This window comes from Salmo trutta, chromosome 31 (assembly GCF_901001165.1).
Source record: "Salmo trutta chromosome 31, fSalTru1.1, whole genome shotgun sequence".
Lineage (NCBI taxonomy): Eukaryota > Metazoa > Chordata > Actinopteri > Salmoniformes > Salmonidae > Salmo > Salmo trutta.
Window position 1 is genome coordinate 28679601 of NC_042987.1, and position 16705 is coordinate 28696305.

At 40.1% G+C, this 16705-nt stretch overlaps 1 protein-coding gene across 3 annotated transcripts; it reads left to right on the top strand.

Annotated features, from left to right (window-relative positions):
* Positions 1-21: 21 nt before the first annotated feature.
* On the top strand, positions 22-16294 carry sdr16c5a (short chain dehydrogenase/reductase family 16C, member 5a). 3 transcript variants are annotated; one of them, XM_029725936.1, is made up of 8 exons: positions 22-144; positions 5650-5981; positions 8325-8456; positions 8718-8817; positions 9445-9589; positions 11288-11413; positions 12326-12393; positions 13451-13874. In XM_029725936.1, the coding sequence occupies exons 2-8, from the start codon at positions 5661-5663 to the stop codon at positions 13489-13491; spliced, it is 933 nt and encodes a 310-aa protein (XP_029581796.1). In that variant the 5' UTR covers positions 22-144; positions 5650-5660; the 3' UTR covers positions 13492-13874. The 3 variants fall into 3 exon arrangements, with proteins under 3 accessions (XP_029581796.1, XP_029581798.1, XP_029581797.1); XM_029725937.1 differs by having other exon boundaries at positions 54-138; XM_029725938.1 differs by lacking the exons at positions 12326-12393; positions 13451-13874 and adding an exon at positions 15097-16294 and having other exon boundaries at positions 23-144.
* Positions 16295-16705: the final 411 nt, after the last annotated feature.

The following is a 16705-nucleotide window of genomic DNA, read 5'->3' on the forward strand; positions in this document are numbered from 1 at the left end:
CTTTCTGGATTTGATCAGTGGCTTTGATTGGGTGTCATGTGACATTACATAACCAGGCTCCAGCTCAATTCAAGGAAAGTAGGCTGCACTGTTCAGGCACTTGACGACGGGAAAAGCAACGGATAAACCACGCTGAAGGTGCAGGTAACGTCACCGAAGACATAGCTCAACATAAGGAGACGAAATCCTGTTTTAGTTAATGTCTTTTTTGCTTTGATTCGCGAGTGCACAAGTCGTTAACAGACCCGAATTTACAGTGTTGAAATGAAGCGAACGTTGTTACAAAATATCTAAAATTGAAGCAGATTAAGAAACCAGGTTTACATCCAGCATTTTTAATGCGAGTCAAGGACGTGTCTATTAGTGTCACGACGGGCCTGATGGAAACATTGAATTTGTCGGTAAACTTGACAAATGTCGACAAAATACGCTAAATGTATTATGCGAGAAATTACGGCAGAAACGCCTTTATGCACAGATGTTGATGTTGATGTTCAGAGGGGAAGTGGCGAAGCGAGGGGTTTTACTCAAACATGTCCACGAAGTGAGGAATGTTTGTATGGAGGTCAGTGTTGCATTTGGTAAAAAAAATGTAATTGATCATTTTGCTACGTGAGGCTTATTTAATCAAATATAAGTTTCGTAATGGTTAGGTTTATATTCCCTGCTATAAGGTGGACGCACGTGGCATTTCTGCAACTGTGGAAATATAACTTTTAACCAGTTGTGCCTGTTTATAGAGAGATGGACATTGCCATTGAGGGCTACAAAGATGAGTCATTTATCGATATGGCCTGTTCACACGCGTATCTGCCCTCATTGTCTAGAATGGTCCCACCTGTTCTCGCCTGCTTTCCATCTTTGAGGACATGTATTTCCATTGTTAGAGCGGTCACTTGACTATCTTATCAATATAATAGACCATCTTTGATATATTAAACCATCATATCGAAGTGAATTTGGGAGTCACACGATACAGTTGTGTGGTCCTCCCACTACGACTCTGGAAAGCCTGCAGTTTATTAGGCTACAGATGAACTAAGATATGAACAGGTTGGTGAAAGTGCACGGTATTTATCTTGATGCTCCTTTCCAAAAAAGATCGAGGGTCTTATCCTGGTGACATGATGATCGAGTCTTGGCTGCTGTTTTGACAAATACAAATTATGAAGTCAGTGCCAGCCCTAGCCATTGCAATTTGCAACACATTTTGCCATGGGGCTTGTTAAAAGATTTAGTCATTTCAGAACACATTTCCTGCTACTCTACCAATTTTGCCTTCGGGTGGAGAAACATTTAGCAGTTTTCAATGTGATATCTGAGTTAGGGTGACTAACAAAATAAAAGCGGTAAAATCAAATTTTGTAAAAAAACAACATTCCACGTGAGTTCACAATGCTGCTGCAACAGTTTGGGTCTCACGGTGCTCAAGTTCAGATGGTTACGCATTGCACCTGTATTAACATTACTGTATTTCAATTCCACCTCGCAAAGTTTGTATTTCCTTCTCATTTAACCTCTCAAAGTTTCGCCATACAGGACTTGTCCCTTGCCTTTCTCTAGCATTTTTCCAACTGTTCAATGGTTAGGGTTGCCAGGTCTAGCTAAAATTTCAAGAGTGAAGACCCCTAAAACCTGCGTTCGGTTTTCCAAAAAATAATAATTGTGAGGTAAAGGATATGTCGCAAGTTAAAATATAAATCGCCCTTATTAAACTCTCCAGACCATTTTCCATCAATGGATGTCGATTAACTATAGACACATACGACAATAGAGTTTGAGTGTGGAAAGTTGAAAAGAGGATTTCAATCTCTGTGCAAGAAACACTTGGAAGAACTTCAAAAACGATGTTAGGCTATTTTCTGGCAATTGTGCCAGATATTAAGACTACAAACTTATAAATAAATGTTTTTTTGTTGATGCTAGTGGTTGTATTAATTTGGGATCTACTGCATCCCACAACTATCCCAGACTTTGTTTGGAATATTTATTTCTCGCACAAAATAGAAGAGGTGGACTTTTGTACTATGGGGGATAGTAGATTGACAGGCTAGTGCTTTTGCTGTTCATTAGGCCTACTTATCTTGTTGGCTGACGAAGTAAATGTGGACAGTTCTTCCAATATCTTCAATATGCACCTCAAAGCATCCTTCACTCATGCTGCCAAACATACCCTCGTGAAACTGACTATCCTACCGATCCTCGACTTCAATGTCATTTACAAAACAGCCTCCAACACTCTACTCAACAAATTGGATGCAGTCTATCACAGTGCCATCTGTTTTGTCACCAAAGCCCCATATACTACCCACTGCGACCTGTACGCTCTCGTTGGCTGGCCCTCGCTTTATACTCGTCGCCAAACCCACTGGCTCCAGGTCATCTATAAGTCTTTGCTAGGTAAAGCTCCGCCTTATCTCAGTTCACTTGTCACTATAGCAGCACCCACTCGTAGCACGCGCTCCAGCAGGTATATTTCACTGGTCACCCCCAAAGCCAATTCCTGCTTTGGCTGCCTTTCTTTCCAGTTCTCTGCTGCCAATGACTGGAACAAACTGCAAATATCGCTGAAGCTGGACTCATATCTCCCTCACTAACTTCAAGCACCAGCTGTCAGAGCAGCTCACAGATCATTGCACCTGTACACAGCCCATCTGTAAATAGCCCATCCATCTACCTCATCCCCATACTGTATTTATTTATTTTGCTCCTTTGCAGCCCAGTATCTCTACTTGCACATTCATCTTCTGCACAGCTATCACTCCAGTGTTTAATTGCTATATCGTAATTGCCTCGCCACTATGGCCTATTTTATTGCTTTACCTCATTTGCACACACTGTATATATACTTTTTTTCCTACTGTATTATTGACTGGATGTCTGTTTATTCCATGTGTAACTCTGTTTGTCGCACTGCTTTGCTTTATCTTGGCCAGGTCGCAGTTGTAAATGAGAACTTGTTCTCATCTAGCCTACCTGGTTAAATAAAGGTTAAATAAATACAATTGGATAAGGATGTGTGCAGTTGCTTCCCCGATGTCTGTCTTCACTTGTAGCCTGTGAGAAAGACCCGATCACTTGATGGAGAGCCATGTTAGTGAGAGGTGCTTCGGAGCGCGCAGCATTCTGGGCCAAGGGAACAACGGCCTCTAGCCACAAAATGATGTCATTATGGCCACACTAAGAGAATGCCGCCATGAAATTCGAGGCATTATCAAATTGTGAATTAGATATTTATGAAGTGTGTAGGAATACCTATTTCTTAATCACTCAACACAGAATAGCTGCATGTGCGCACTCCCTCAAATCGTTTGGAGAAAATATCCTTTATTTTATTCAGCTTTGTTCAATTGTATTCTTCATAATATAAAATAATGGCACAGAATTTTAAGCAAATCTTGTCAGCTAAATGAACTAGTGTAGCCCACAGCCATTTGGCATAGCCACATCAGGACCTAACATTAAGACAACTCAGAGTATGCTATTCTGTTCTTCTGAAATAGACTACATTTTCTTCAGATCATGCTTCTTTAGACCTGTCTAGAATAAATAATGGATTTATTGTGAAGGCGTAGGCAATATTACATGGATTTATTAGACTTTTTAAAATGTAGATGTTCTAAAGGTCTGCATCAGTGGCTTGTAGGAAGCCAGGAGATGCTAAATGTGTTAATGCCAATTGCTGTGAGATCGACAGTTATTTGCTTGACAATCACCAGCTGACGAAATTTCGTGACCGCCACAGCCCTGGTTGAGACCCGACTGATTTCCTTATTTTCTTTGTAATATTTGTTTTGATCCGCATGCCTAAAAAAGGGAGGCCGCAGGCCACCTGTTGCCCATCCCTGATTTAGGCTATACCCGCATTGCATGTGTGAACTATTGGCTAGAGCGCATGTGCCAAGACCAGTCGGCACATTCACTATATAACACAACATTCTTACAAACAAAACCATCAGAGTTGAAAATGTAACTTTTTCGGTACATGGTAATTTTAACCGCAAAAGTAATTTATATGTGCACTACGTCATCACGCACAGTTTAATGGGGACGCCCCTCTGGCATATTGTTTTTTTTTTTATGAGGATTTTAGAATATTCGCCAATTTGATGGAAACCTCAGGCCTACCTTTTGCGTCGGTAAAATTTGGATACATTTTGAAACGCTGACGTTTGTTTTTGCTACTTTGTATTAGCTCTGGCCTGTCATTTAGTGTAGGGCTGGGCGGTATACCGTATTTTATAATATACCGGTATTAATGCACGGACCGGTTTGGGTTTTTACTTTACCTTCTATAACGGTATTTGAATGTTTGGTGTTAAATGTGTTACGGCATGTGTAATGTCAATTTGTATAGTTTACTTCGCTACTTCTGCCAGCTCTCCATGTCGCTTTCCACACAGACCTAGCCCCACCCTCTGTCACCCAAGGAGCACAGTTGTTCCTCGACCACGAGACTCTTGCGTTCAGTCTGCATGGTCAATGCAGCGCATGTAACAATGTTGACAACAATGCTGTTTTCACTTTGCTTCTTAATATACATTCTTACATCTGCCAACAGCTAGTTTGTCTTTTCTTAGCAAGTTTGGCCTAAATCTTGTAAAGCCGCTAATGCTAATCACTAGCTAGCTAATAAATGTACTGAATCAGAGCAAACATAATTAGCTATACAGCCTGATAATACCAGTGTTGGTGTAGACCTAGATCAGCATGTTTGTGCAACTGTGTCTTCTAAATCAGAGGAATACGCGATGTAAGAATGTTAGCTACATGAAGTAGCTAAGGGAGAACATTCAATGTAGCCGAAGATTATAGGGTTCCCTAGGAAACACTTGTCAACAATTTGGTTCCTACTCTGTCACAATAACTCCTCCCCGTGGCATTTTCATTCGTTGTCATGTCAAACACTATATTCAAAGTGTCCACTATTATATTCCAACTATAGAATTTGAAAAGTCATTCTATCCCCCAAGTGTTTTGCTCTAAATCGCAAGTCAATTTGCAATTGCAACATTTGGTTCAAAATAAGGCCTAGATGGTTCAGCCCTACGTGGCAGTGTAGAAATGATCTCAAATGAGTGCAGGAAATGTATAAATAATTTTGGGTTGAAGTTGAATTGAACAGTATAAAACAATCAGGATAGAGAAGACTGATTTTGAAATCACTTAGCATGTATGTGTTGCCACCCTAGGGTTGCACGCCTCTCATTAACCAAATGTAGAACTTTTTATTATTCAAAAACATTAAGTACCGCCATACCATCCCATTTTTTTTCAATACTGTGATATGATATTTTGTCCATATCGCCCAGCCCTAATTCAGTGCACATGCATTTTGTTTACATCACAATCAAAAGTGTGTTTTGAGTTTGTCGTGTGATTTTATGAATAGTCTAGTTGCATTTCATGCATTATATTATCAGTTGAAAGTTATCCTTTTCATATCAAAGAATGCTGATTTCTATAGGCTACAGAAATATATTTGGCAACTACAAAAGCAGAACACTAAACTGCAAAGTTTAGGCTATAAAATACTCATCTGCAATCTATTCAATAGACAAACAAATAAGCCCGCATAAAACAATTAAATCAAATCAAGCAGAAGTTGGCAAACAAATTAACTTTTAATTGTCACAACTGTCTTTCCAGGGATCAGCAAAATGAATTTCCTCCTGGAAACCCTTCAAGTGATCGTAATGTCGATCTATTACAACATGGAGGCGTTTGTCCGACTGTTCATCCCACCCAAGAACAAAAATGTCACCGGTGAAATCGTCCTCATCACTGGGGCAGGCAGTGGCATTGGCCGGCTCATGGCTGAGAAGTTTGCCCCCCTGGGCGTTTCTCTGGTCTTGTGGGACATCAACCAGGAGGGCGTGAAGGAGACTTCAAGGCTAGTGAAGGAGAAAGGGGTGACTAAGGTCCACTACTACTTATGTGACTGCAGTGACAAGGCCGAAGTCTACAGAGTGGCTGACCAGGTAAGCCACCTGATTCTTATCAACTAGTCTTCCATCAAGAGTATATTAGTGTTGCTGCTTTGTTGGGTAATTCTCAGAAGGTCTTATGGTCTCCTGTGATTTGATGGCAGTGATATTAAATGGAGATTCCGGAGGGTTGAAAACTGCCTCATTTTTTAAAACCTTCCATTTTGGACTCGTGTCAATGTATAGCTCATACATGCATAATAAACTATCTACAGTCCTCTCCCAGCGGAAAAAGTCACAGAATCCTTCCAGTTTAACCTGCCATCATTTAGTGCAAGAGATCAATGTAATTGATCCTGTCGTGTAGTGAACGCGGCCACTGAAGAGAGTAGGCTGAAAAATGTAATAAAAGTAACCACAGAACAATTGTACATTGAGTTACTTTTTATCATTACATTTTGTTTTAGTCTACTTGGTAAATATTTTCTTAACCAACAGTGCAGTGCAAGAAGAGTTAACGGCTTGTATAGTAAGCATTTCACGGTAAAGTCTACAGTTGTTGTATTCCGCGCATGTGTCAAATAAAGTTTGATTTGAGTTTGCTTGCCATTAGTTATTTAGAGAACAGTGAGAGTACATCGAATACATCAATCAAATCCATGCATCAGAAGTTAGATCTATTAGACCTCAGTGTCATTTTTCTCTTTCAATGCATTTCTCTGCAAACCAGAAAATTTTGTGAGCTAAAGATATTGTAGCCACACAAATACGTTTAGCAGGTAATTGTCAACCTTATCAGAAACACTGACAACCTTTTTAAATGGATACGTTGGGATTTTTGAGGCCCTTTATCTACTTCCCCAATAGTCAGATGAACTCATGGATACCATTTTTGTCTCTTTGTCAAGTAGGAAGGAAGTTTGGTCATTTTGGTTATAAAGTCAGTATATTACAAAACTGAGACTTCTGTAATAGAGTTCATCAGGACTGGCATGAGGTTGGGTTTTGAGTTCAATCATGCCCACTAACACCGGATGGTAACGCGTAGGGGGAATTGTCATGTATGTGCTGATTGTGCACTATCCAATCGTACGGCAGAACACAGATGGTGAGACACATTACGCAGCGCCTCGGACTTGTTTACATAAGTTAACATGTTGCCAATGTTATGTTGAAAGAACACTTGGCCCCTAAGCCCTTTGTGGAGTGGCCACTTGTTGATGTGTTTGCTAGTGTTCACTTGAGTCTGCCCAGTGCTTGACTTGGACGGAAATAGGAGCCAGCTGGCTACTCATTATGGGTGACGGTGCCGTTTTATATTAAGGCGCAGGAACTCCACTATACTTTTTAGCTAATATTCTATAAGAGGTGCAGGAACTCAATCAGTAGAAAATGTGAGGTGCCGGTACACAGTTCTATGCCCTCCTGCCCAAGTCGAGCACTGAGTCTGCCACAGACAGACGCACTCTATAATAATAGTGAGAAAGTTGTAAAAACATAACAGTACCTTAGCGCACTCGCCAGTGACTTGATAAGCTGCTTATAGTTAACGTGGCTTCCCTGCTCAATGTGCCTGCAAGCTACTACTAGCTAGCTTCATTGACAAACAAAGATGGAACTTTGCTAGCTAGTGTTTTTTGGCACTGATAAACAGTGTAACTTGTGCTTTATTTGCGATAGCTTGCTGTCCTGTGCAGCAGCAGACTTGATAGTCTACAGTGCACTACTAGCGCACTACTAGCTTTCATGCACATTTTTGAACTTGCGAAATACTGCACCAAACCCCAATTGTGACTAAAATGTCCTTGGCAAAAATGTCAATGAATGATAGATTTATTGATTCATTCTGACTATTTTGAGGAAGTGGTATGCTATTGGCTATGTTGTTGCTACGGTGTCTCTAGAGCGACAAACAACACTAACTGCCAGGGTACGATAACACACCCACATCGAACCACACCCCCAAGACTGAAATCTGAGCAACAGAAAAACACTTGGGAAATCAACCAGTTCAGTCCCTCTTAAAATCCCCCCCCCCCCAGGTTCAATCTGTTACCCATGACCATAATTACACAGCAACAATGTTATATAATCCTTACATTTACATTTACATTTTAGTCATTTAGCAGACGCTCTTATCCAGAGCGACTTACAGTAGTGAATGCATACATTTCATACAATTTCATACATTTTAAAAAACATTTTTTTTTCCTGTGCTGGCCCCCCGTGGGAATCGAACCCACAACCCTGGTGTTGCAAACACCATGCTCTACCAACTGAGCTACAGGGGATAAGTGGGTTGCCAGGATGTAGGAAACAAAAAGATGTCGTGTGTGTGTTGAGTCAATGTGTGTTTTTGAAGTAGTGTGGTAAAAGTTAACGCATATTTATGTTTAGGTCAAGAGAGAGGTGGGGGACGTAAGCATTCTCATAAACAACGCAGGCATCGTCACGGGCAGGAAGTTCATGGATGCACCAGACTCCCTCATTGAGAAAACCTTTGAAGTTAACACCATGGCACACTTCTGGGTGAGCAAATGAGATGACTAGTGCACATCTGCTACTGTCTTGTCTGGTTTCTCTCACTTGCTGTCTTTGTCAGTCAGTGCATGCATTTTAAATGTGAAAGCATTATCCTAAATCCACCAATATGTTTATAAAAATTTGATGGCTCTAACTTCATTGTAGGCCTATGTCCCTGTCAATTCCACCCACACCCATCAAATGAACACAGATCTGTGTACTGATTCATATTTCATTGTATAAGTTCTCCCGCTAATTTCTCTCTAGACATATAAAGCCTTTCTCCCAGCGATGGCTGCCAACAACCACGGTCATCTGGTCAGCATTGCCAGTTCAGCTGGTCTGATTGGTGTCAATGGGCTAGCAGGTAAATCACCCACTATGCATGACTTACTCCAATGTTCCTCAATACTGGACCTGGAGAGTGACAGGATGTGCAGGCTTTTGTTCCAGTCCAGCACCAAGACACCTGATGGCTAATCAATGTTTGATGACTGGCTTAATCAGGTGTTGGTGCAATGCAAGAACAAAAGCCTGCACAGAAAATCTAAGGACATTTATTTGCCACATGCTTCATAAAGAATGGGTGTAGACTAACAGTGAAATGCTTACTTATAGGTCCTTTTCCCAACAGTGCTACACACCCTGTAGCCATTGTGCAGAACATTGCCTTTGTCAATGCTGTAAACTCTGGCCAGTACATTGTGCAATCAGATTCCTATCATGGAGCTGATCGATACAATGTTATCAGTGGACCTCGAATGGGGTTTAATGTGTAACTTATTGTACTACTGTACTGTAGTTGACGGTTCCAAAGACAGACTGAGGTAGATGGACTGAAAAATGGTTCAAGGACAGTCTATTTCAACATTCAATTGACGTTGACATTGCCAATTTCACAATTTAGTATAGACAAACATTATCTTGCTGTAGAGACCTTTTGTTGTACCTGCTCTAAAACTGTTTGCAAAAACATGTTTCTCTCTCCTGATAGATTACTGTGCCAGTAAGTTTGCTGCTATTGGCTTTGCTGAGTCTGTGGCTCTGGAGCTACTGGCTACTGGGAAGGATGGAGTCAAGACTACCATAGTGTGTCCGTACTTCATCAATACTGGCATGTTCGATGGCTGCAATACTAAGTAAGTTATCTGCCATAAGGTGTTATACGGGATTTAATTTGACTTTAAAGTTGTCATATTATTTTTAATGCTTTTATAAAGGGTTATCCTCCTTGCATATATTTTAATAAAGTTTCTCATTAGAAGTTTGAGATTGAATCCTGCTAAAAGGGTATGCGTCCATGTAGAAAACGACTTAATATGCAATCCCTTTAAATGCCAGTTCTGTTTCTTTGAAACTCTCTACGAGAGACCTTTGAAATTGTGTTTGGTTCTTTTGAATGACCTCATCTCAGCATTGACAGGGCAAAATAGATTGTGTTGTGGCAGGACTTACAAAAGTTCTGGGAGACTTCCTCTCTGAGCTGTGTGCTTGTGAGTTACTAATGCCTATTGTCACAACACTATGTATAAAAGGTCACGCATATTGGTCAAGTATGTGGACTGATACTCAACGTTGCTAGTCAAAATTGCTAGCCCTATGGTACAATTAAGTGATAATGCCAGAGAAGCTGGCGTTTGGAGGATATATTGGCAGGGATGTTAGGCAAATCGTTCCAATATATCCTCCAAACACTGGCTTCAAGAGGCATTATCACTTTTATACTACGAGTTACCAATATATTCAAATAATGATTGACAAATTTTCCTTAATGTAATTTTGATTAATTTATTCATACTATTTCATCCTTCCCCAAGATATAGTCCTGACACCAATCTAGGGTTGCTACCCAAGCCGGCTGGTTGTTCGTTCTATTGGTTCAGATGCCGGAGGCGCGGCCCAGTCGTTCAGTCTTTTTGTTCTGTATCTAAGGACGCGACCCAGTCGTTAGTATGGCAATGGAACATTTTAGAACGGTCTGGCAACGTTTTTATCTCTTGCTTGCTCGCTAGCTAGCCAATTACGGCTACCTTACAGTGACGTCAAACAGTGCAGCCAGAATAACAGCAAAGTAGCTGCATTTGCGTTTGTTTAATCTGTTTTCTAGTGACATTTTATTTGGATACATCCATACCAATGAGCTAATGATGCGCAATTTCACCTGGCATAGGAAATCTGCTCTCTCGTCAGGACACTTGTTCAGAGGAGCTAGCCAACAACACAGCTAACACTATCACTTTAAATTGAAGCTGGAAAGACGGCAAACTTGCTGCATTTTGTTTTAGCTGTTTCTATTGACATTTCTTTGTATATGTCCATAAAAATTATGCCAGCTGATTCATGATTTACACTGGCTGAGAAACGATGCATGTCTGTCTCCCCCCGACACGTTCATTATTATGGGACAGCTGAAGATCGAATTTCAATATCGAAACAATGTTGGAGAGACCGACAGCAAGGTTTATACAAATCTCCGTTGTTGAAAAATCAATGCTAGTATAAAATAAGTGGGAGATCATGTATAGATGCTTTTTATAATGGAGATCAAGTTTATAAATTGCCTGGCTGGACTGATAAAACAGTGGATTGCGAAGTGAGATGGAACAGAGTAAATGGGCATTTGAACGTCATAGATTTAACAAGTGGTAACTTGTGGAATAGATACCGACTGGAATGCGATTTTAACCAATCAGCATCCAGGATTATACCCACACATTGTATAATTTTTCACTATCAACAACAAACATAAGTGTGTACTGTACACAAGAAGAAGCATTACATACTATGGACTGGCTACAGTTGTGCTAGTAGGTAAAATAAATTGTTTCCCCCCACAGGTGGCCTCTCTTGTTGCCCATCCTGGATCCAGACTACGTAGCAAACAAGATCATTGAAGCCATTTTAACTGACCAGGTCTACCTTCTGCTCCCAAAGACCATGTATCTTATCATTGGCCTGAAGAAGTGAGTCCCTTCATGTTCTTCCACTCTACACTTCATGATGGGATAGCATGCTGGGTTTAGCTATTTGTCGCACTGCCTCAATCACAGAGATCTGCTGCACAAACACGCACAATGACACTGTCAGTCACTCCATTCCAATACTCAGAAATTGTTATATGCTCAAAATGCACAGTATTGTCATACCCCTGGTCACAAACATTTTCCTTCACTATTATATGCCCAGGTTAGGGTGCCCTCGGTCTAGTTTTCTTGCCTCCCTCCCTGACAGAAGTAGTTTACTTTCAAGTCTTTTAATTAGCATAGTCCATATCTTCCCTTTTTTTTACGGCTTGTTTTTACTGTTCCTGACCCAAACTAGCCTGTTAGTCTTCAAGTCTCAGACAGGATGGTGAATTATTTAGTGTAGTACATACTGCAGTAATTGATGAGGGAGGATGGACAGACAAACATTTAAACATCTGGTTAGTGACTAGCAGTTGTAGAGAAACCAGACCACCCCAAGCTTTAAGTCAAAGCATTTTTATACTGTTGGTGTTTGTGGACCCAAGCAGTTGAGCTGGGTTGCCAAGCAACAGCTTTAGTATTTTGTCTATGGACGAATGCATTGCCAGGCTAAACTGTGAGCACTTATGAAGCTTGTTTCTTCACTACATCAGGCAGGCTGTCATTTCTGATATAGTTCAAAGAAACTTGTTACATGTTATTTTTCACTAACATATATTCAAGTACATGTGGTATCTTAAGAACTTGACACAATGTGGTTATTTGGGGGCACATATTAATGATCACAGGTTCTGGTTGAAAATGTCACTTCAGATCCACTATGGATGGTTATTAATCTTAGATGGTTAATGCACAAACACACGTGAGTGTTTCTAAAGTTGCTGACCTCCCTTCACCGTGTCCTTATAGCTCCTTGAGGTGGAAGCAGGCAGCTCTCCTGGGGAAGTACCTGGGTGCCTTCGAGAACCCAGAGCACTGTGAGACAACAAGCCTTAAGCTGCACTGATCTTCACTTGAGCCCCTTGCACTCTGACCCTCATTTAAACCATACCTATGGTCAACAAACGCACACACCCTCAGGGTGTGAATTGTTTTCTGTAACTTACGAAGCCATTCGTGCATCAGCGTCACTGGCTGCCGATAGCAAAATGTAGATTTAACGGTTATGTCTACATTTCACACTGTTAAGAGAGGGCTCCGAGGTGATTTCTGTTAGCATAGAATTTACATTATCCAACAGCTTGAGGTAAATTGTGAGCATTCAATTTTCACCAGAGGTATCAGGGAATTCAATCTGCATAGTGTTACTGCATTATCATCAGTACTGAAGGTTCATTCTGTCACTTTATTTGTGAAACAAAGACCGCACCCAAAGCCCTGTAGAAGGGTTGTACATGTGCATTGATGAATTTGCAAACAGATACATATTTTAGGGAACTAGTGAGGGAGTTTGTGTTTGACTACTGCATTACAAAAATCTGTCAAAGCTGTTTGAATGTTTCACTTGGGCCTAATGCCATTGTTAAAGAGGCATTGTGCATCAATGAAATACCTGTTACAGTATGTAGAAATGCACTTTTGTGGTTGGGTGTATCTTCAACTTTTTATATGGTGATAATTGTAAATCCCATCGGGATATGTGACTACTACAAGAATTATAATAAAAAATGTGTTTTTGTAAGATGGGATGAAGTCATCTGTTAGTCTAGACTCTACAATCATTCAGCAAACCCTCACTCATACCCAGTGCAAACCTAGTCAGCGCTAATACAGTCGTTACAGGGGTGTGTTTAAGGAGGGGAAACAACCTGATAAACAGCTGGTATGATTCTAATTGTACGACAACCATATATTCTCTTATCTACACCATACATTTCTATCAGAACTATTTGTAATGTTGTACCCTCCTGAACATGCCCCTAGAAATGAGGAAACAGTTTCTGTTGTAATGGCAGAGCTGCTTGGGTACACCCCAGGGCATATTGCATCGATCATATCATTAAAAAAAAATCCCTTTTTCAATTTATTTTGAAGGCTATCAAAAGGTCATCAGTCTCCCCCCTCTGCCAACGTGACATCACAACACCTCGTCTTTGGCTGTATTTGCCCAGTAAGCTGAATTCTGATATTTTTTAAACTAATTGGTCTTTTGCCCAATCCGATCAGCTCTGAAAAGTTCTGAGGTGTTGGCCAAATGACCAATTAGTGGGGGAAAAAAGATCAGAATTAGGTTGCCTTTGTATCTCCATAAGGCTGGCAGGTACCGGTAAACGCTTAGCAAGCTATCCCAAAGGCCACAGATGGAGCTAGTGATCTGGAATTGATGGTTCCATCTTACTGTCCAAACGCATTGTATGCAGCTGGCAATACACTTGTATTCCCGTGGACCGGTTCATACCTAAAACATTTTCTATTCCGGCTGTAAAGGTGTCGATTTCCTACATTTTAATGGTGAGAAGGAGGAAAAAAGCTGAAGATATGAGTACGTTCTTTGAAACACCATTTTCCACCACTAAGATAGTGGCTAATGCTACGTACTGTTGCACCCGGAGTTCAGTCAGGGGTAAACCACACTGCTGCAACCTGATTGGCTAAACGTGATACGTAACACCTGAGAGTAGCATTCCTAGGCATTAGCCACTTTAGCTTGGTGGTGGAAAAGGGTGTTTTCATAAAGAAAGTATGCATATATTCCGGCCTTCCTGCCATTAAATCTAGTTAAGGAGGAAATTGATGCCTTTGCAGCCTAAATGGATAATGTTTTAGTTACGAACCGGTCCAGGAGGATACAAGTCTATTACCGGCTGCATACAATGCGTTTGGACGGTAAGATGGAAATGACTCGATATCGCCATCTGCCAGCCTTTGGGCTGTTGCTAAGCACTTTCTTATGCATTTATGTAAAATACAGATGCCAATGAGCAGTTGCTGTTATAGAAGCACCTGGTTGAGTGGACTACAAGACTACATTTAGCTGGATACAACACAGATTTATTCAGACCTATACCTGATTAGGACTGCAGTTGACAACCTCAACATTTTAAATATACACAAGGCTTTTTGTGTTATGGAAATGTCCTTGAGAAAGAGGGATTTTAGAAATTTGAACAGGCTGAGTATGTCTGGTGGGGAAGTCTTGATTTGGAATGACTTCCATGGCTACTTTAGTTCCTTGAGGCCTTTGAGAATGAGTCTGAATGAAAGAGTGAGTCGTTGGCTTCATGTCGAATAAACACAATACAGCCATGACGAATACAGTAGACGTAATCACTCGCCACCAATTAGACAATGATTAAAGCATGAAATGGCTTCTCTTATTAACATCTTAAGTAGTGCAATTAGGAGGTTATTATGCCCTTTGAAATAAGTTTTGTTACTGGACCGAAAGACATTCAAACAGCGTCGATTTATACCCTGAATAATTTATTGGATTCATCAGTTTTCTTTAAGGGGTTTCATTTAGTCTCACTGTGATTACCAGTTAGGCTAGTCATCTATTATGTTAGTTAGGCTAACTAACATAATAGATTACTTAATGTACTTGGTTCTAATGAAGTTCCAATGAAGTAATTTGGACTCACTTTCTCTTCTAGACGATGTTTGTTCTAATAAGCTATAAATTGCGCATTGCAGTGATCATTGATAATATGTAGCCTAATTGACTGTTTTTATCACCACAGTATTATGCCCGTCAAGCTTGGGATTCTGCTGGGGATGTATCTGGGAGCGTTCAACTTTATGGATGCTTTCAAAGGACGCGTCAAGAAGGTGGAGTAGAGAAGAGAGGAACAAAAGAGACGACATACTCCGTAATATTAGTGCCTCAAAGGAGATTAATAGTGCCTGTCATGTTTTTGTATTTGTTACTCTTTTCCATGTTTTATTCTTGTTTATAATTAATTTTAGTGTATGAAGAAAAGCCTACGTACTAGTTTAACTCTGCAGACAAATGATATGTGTAGGCTGTATTGGTAATCAAATAATTAATGTATTACCTTAAACTTTTTTTTATGTAACATTGTATTTTTGTAGCATAAACATATGGTGTTAGCTCACTACACTGACACGTAAGTATTGCTAAATCTGGTAGCTATTTCACTCTTGTAACATTCAGTGGAATACGTCCTCTTTTTGGTATAAAGGAAAATTGGAAGGTTTTTATTATTGATGCACTTGTTTTTAATTTTTTTTTATATTAATTTCTTTCATAAGGTCCATTGTTTTGATGTCAAAGCAGTTTCACCCACAGTGGTAACCAGAACCAACTTCACAGTAGAGTAGTATGGAGGTACAGTATACTGCGATGTTGTCATTAGTGGTTAGATTACCTCATGCGCACACATGCACAATACACATTAGAAAAGGCCTAGTAGAGAAGCTCAGGAAACTGTCATGTAAAGGATGACACCTGTGTGTACTGGACTAGTTTTGTGAAGTTTGCTAAGTCTACAGTAGCCAGATGAAGGTTTACTCTACTGCCAATAGGATAATCAATGAAGTAATAATGCACATGCATTCAATGGCTCTGTACAGAGGTGTTAGACATGGGATCAGAAGGTTAGGATAAATAATGTTCTGTTTTGTTGGAAAATGATCAAATAGTTTGCATATACAGTATTTGTCCTCTGAACCTACCCTTTATATTTGAACAAATGAGCTGTTTATTGGTTGAAGGAAGATGTTTTCCTTTGGCACTGAAGAGTTGACAATATGAGCTAATCATTTTATTTTAACCATGTTACATATTAATTATCGCTCTTTTAGCATTATGTTGTGTGTAAGTGTTGGTATCTGAACATTATCCATTTTTAGATGTGTTTGTGTTGAAAGACAAATGTCATGAGACATTTATTAATAGTAAAAAGTTTGAAATCAAAAGTCTTCTGTCAGGCATTTATTTTTTGAATTGCTCCGGTGGTTCTGTAATGGTCCCTGACAAGGTACTAAATGTGTTTACTTGGTGATTGTGTGATCATAGCCCCATCTTGTGGAGAACTTAAAACCCTTTCTAGTCCTGTCAATGACTTTCCTGACTAAAGGGACAGACTCGGACTGCACATCACTCTCCTCACTGTGTACCATGTCGGTCAGCACATCAGCCAGGCTAGTGAATGACAACAGTTGGATTCAAACCCAGATGTCTCCAAATACAATGGATACATCTGGGGGAGATTTGATGTATTCATATAATGTATTAGATAATCTTTTAAATATCCGATTTAACCTCCTGACCTTTCAGTTGTTACTCAGTTTGTTGTCTCATCTGGAGAGAATTGCAATATTGTTAAG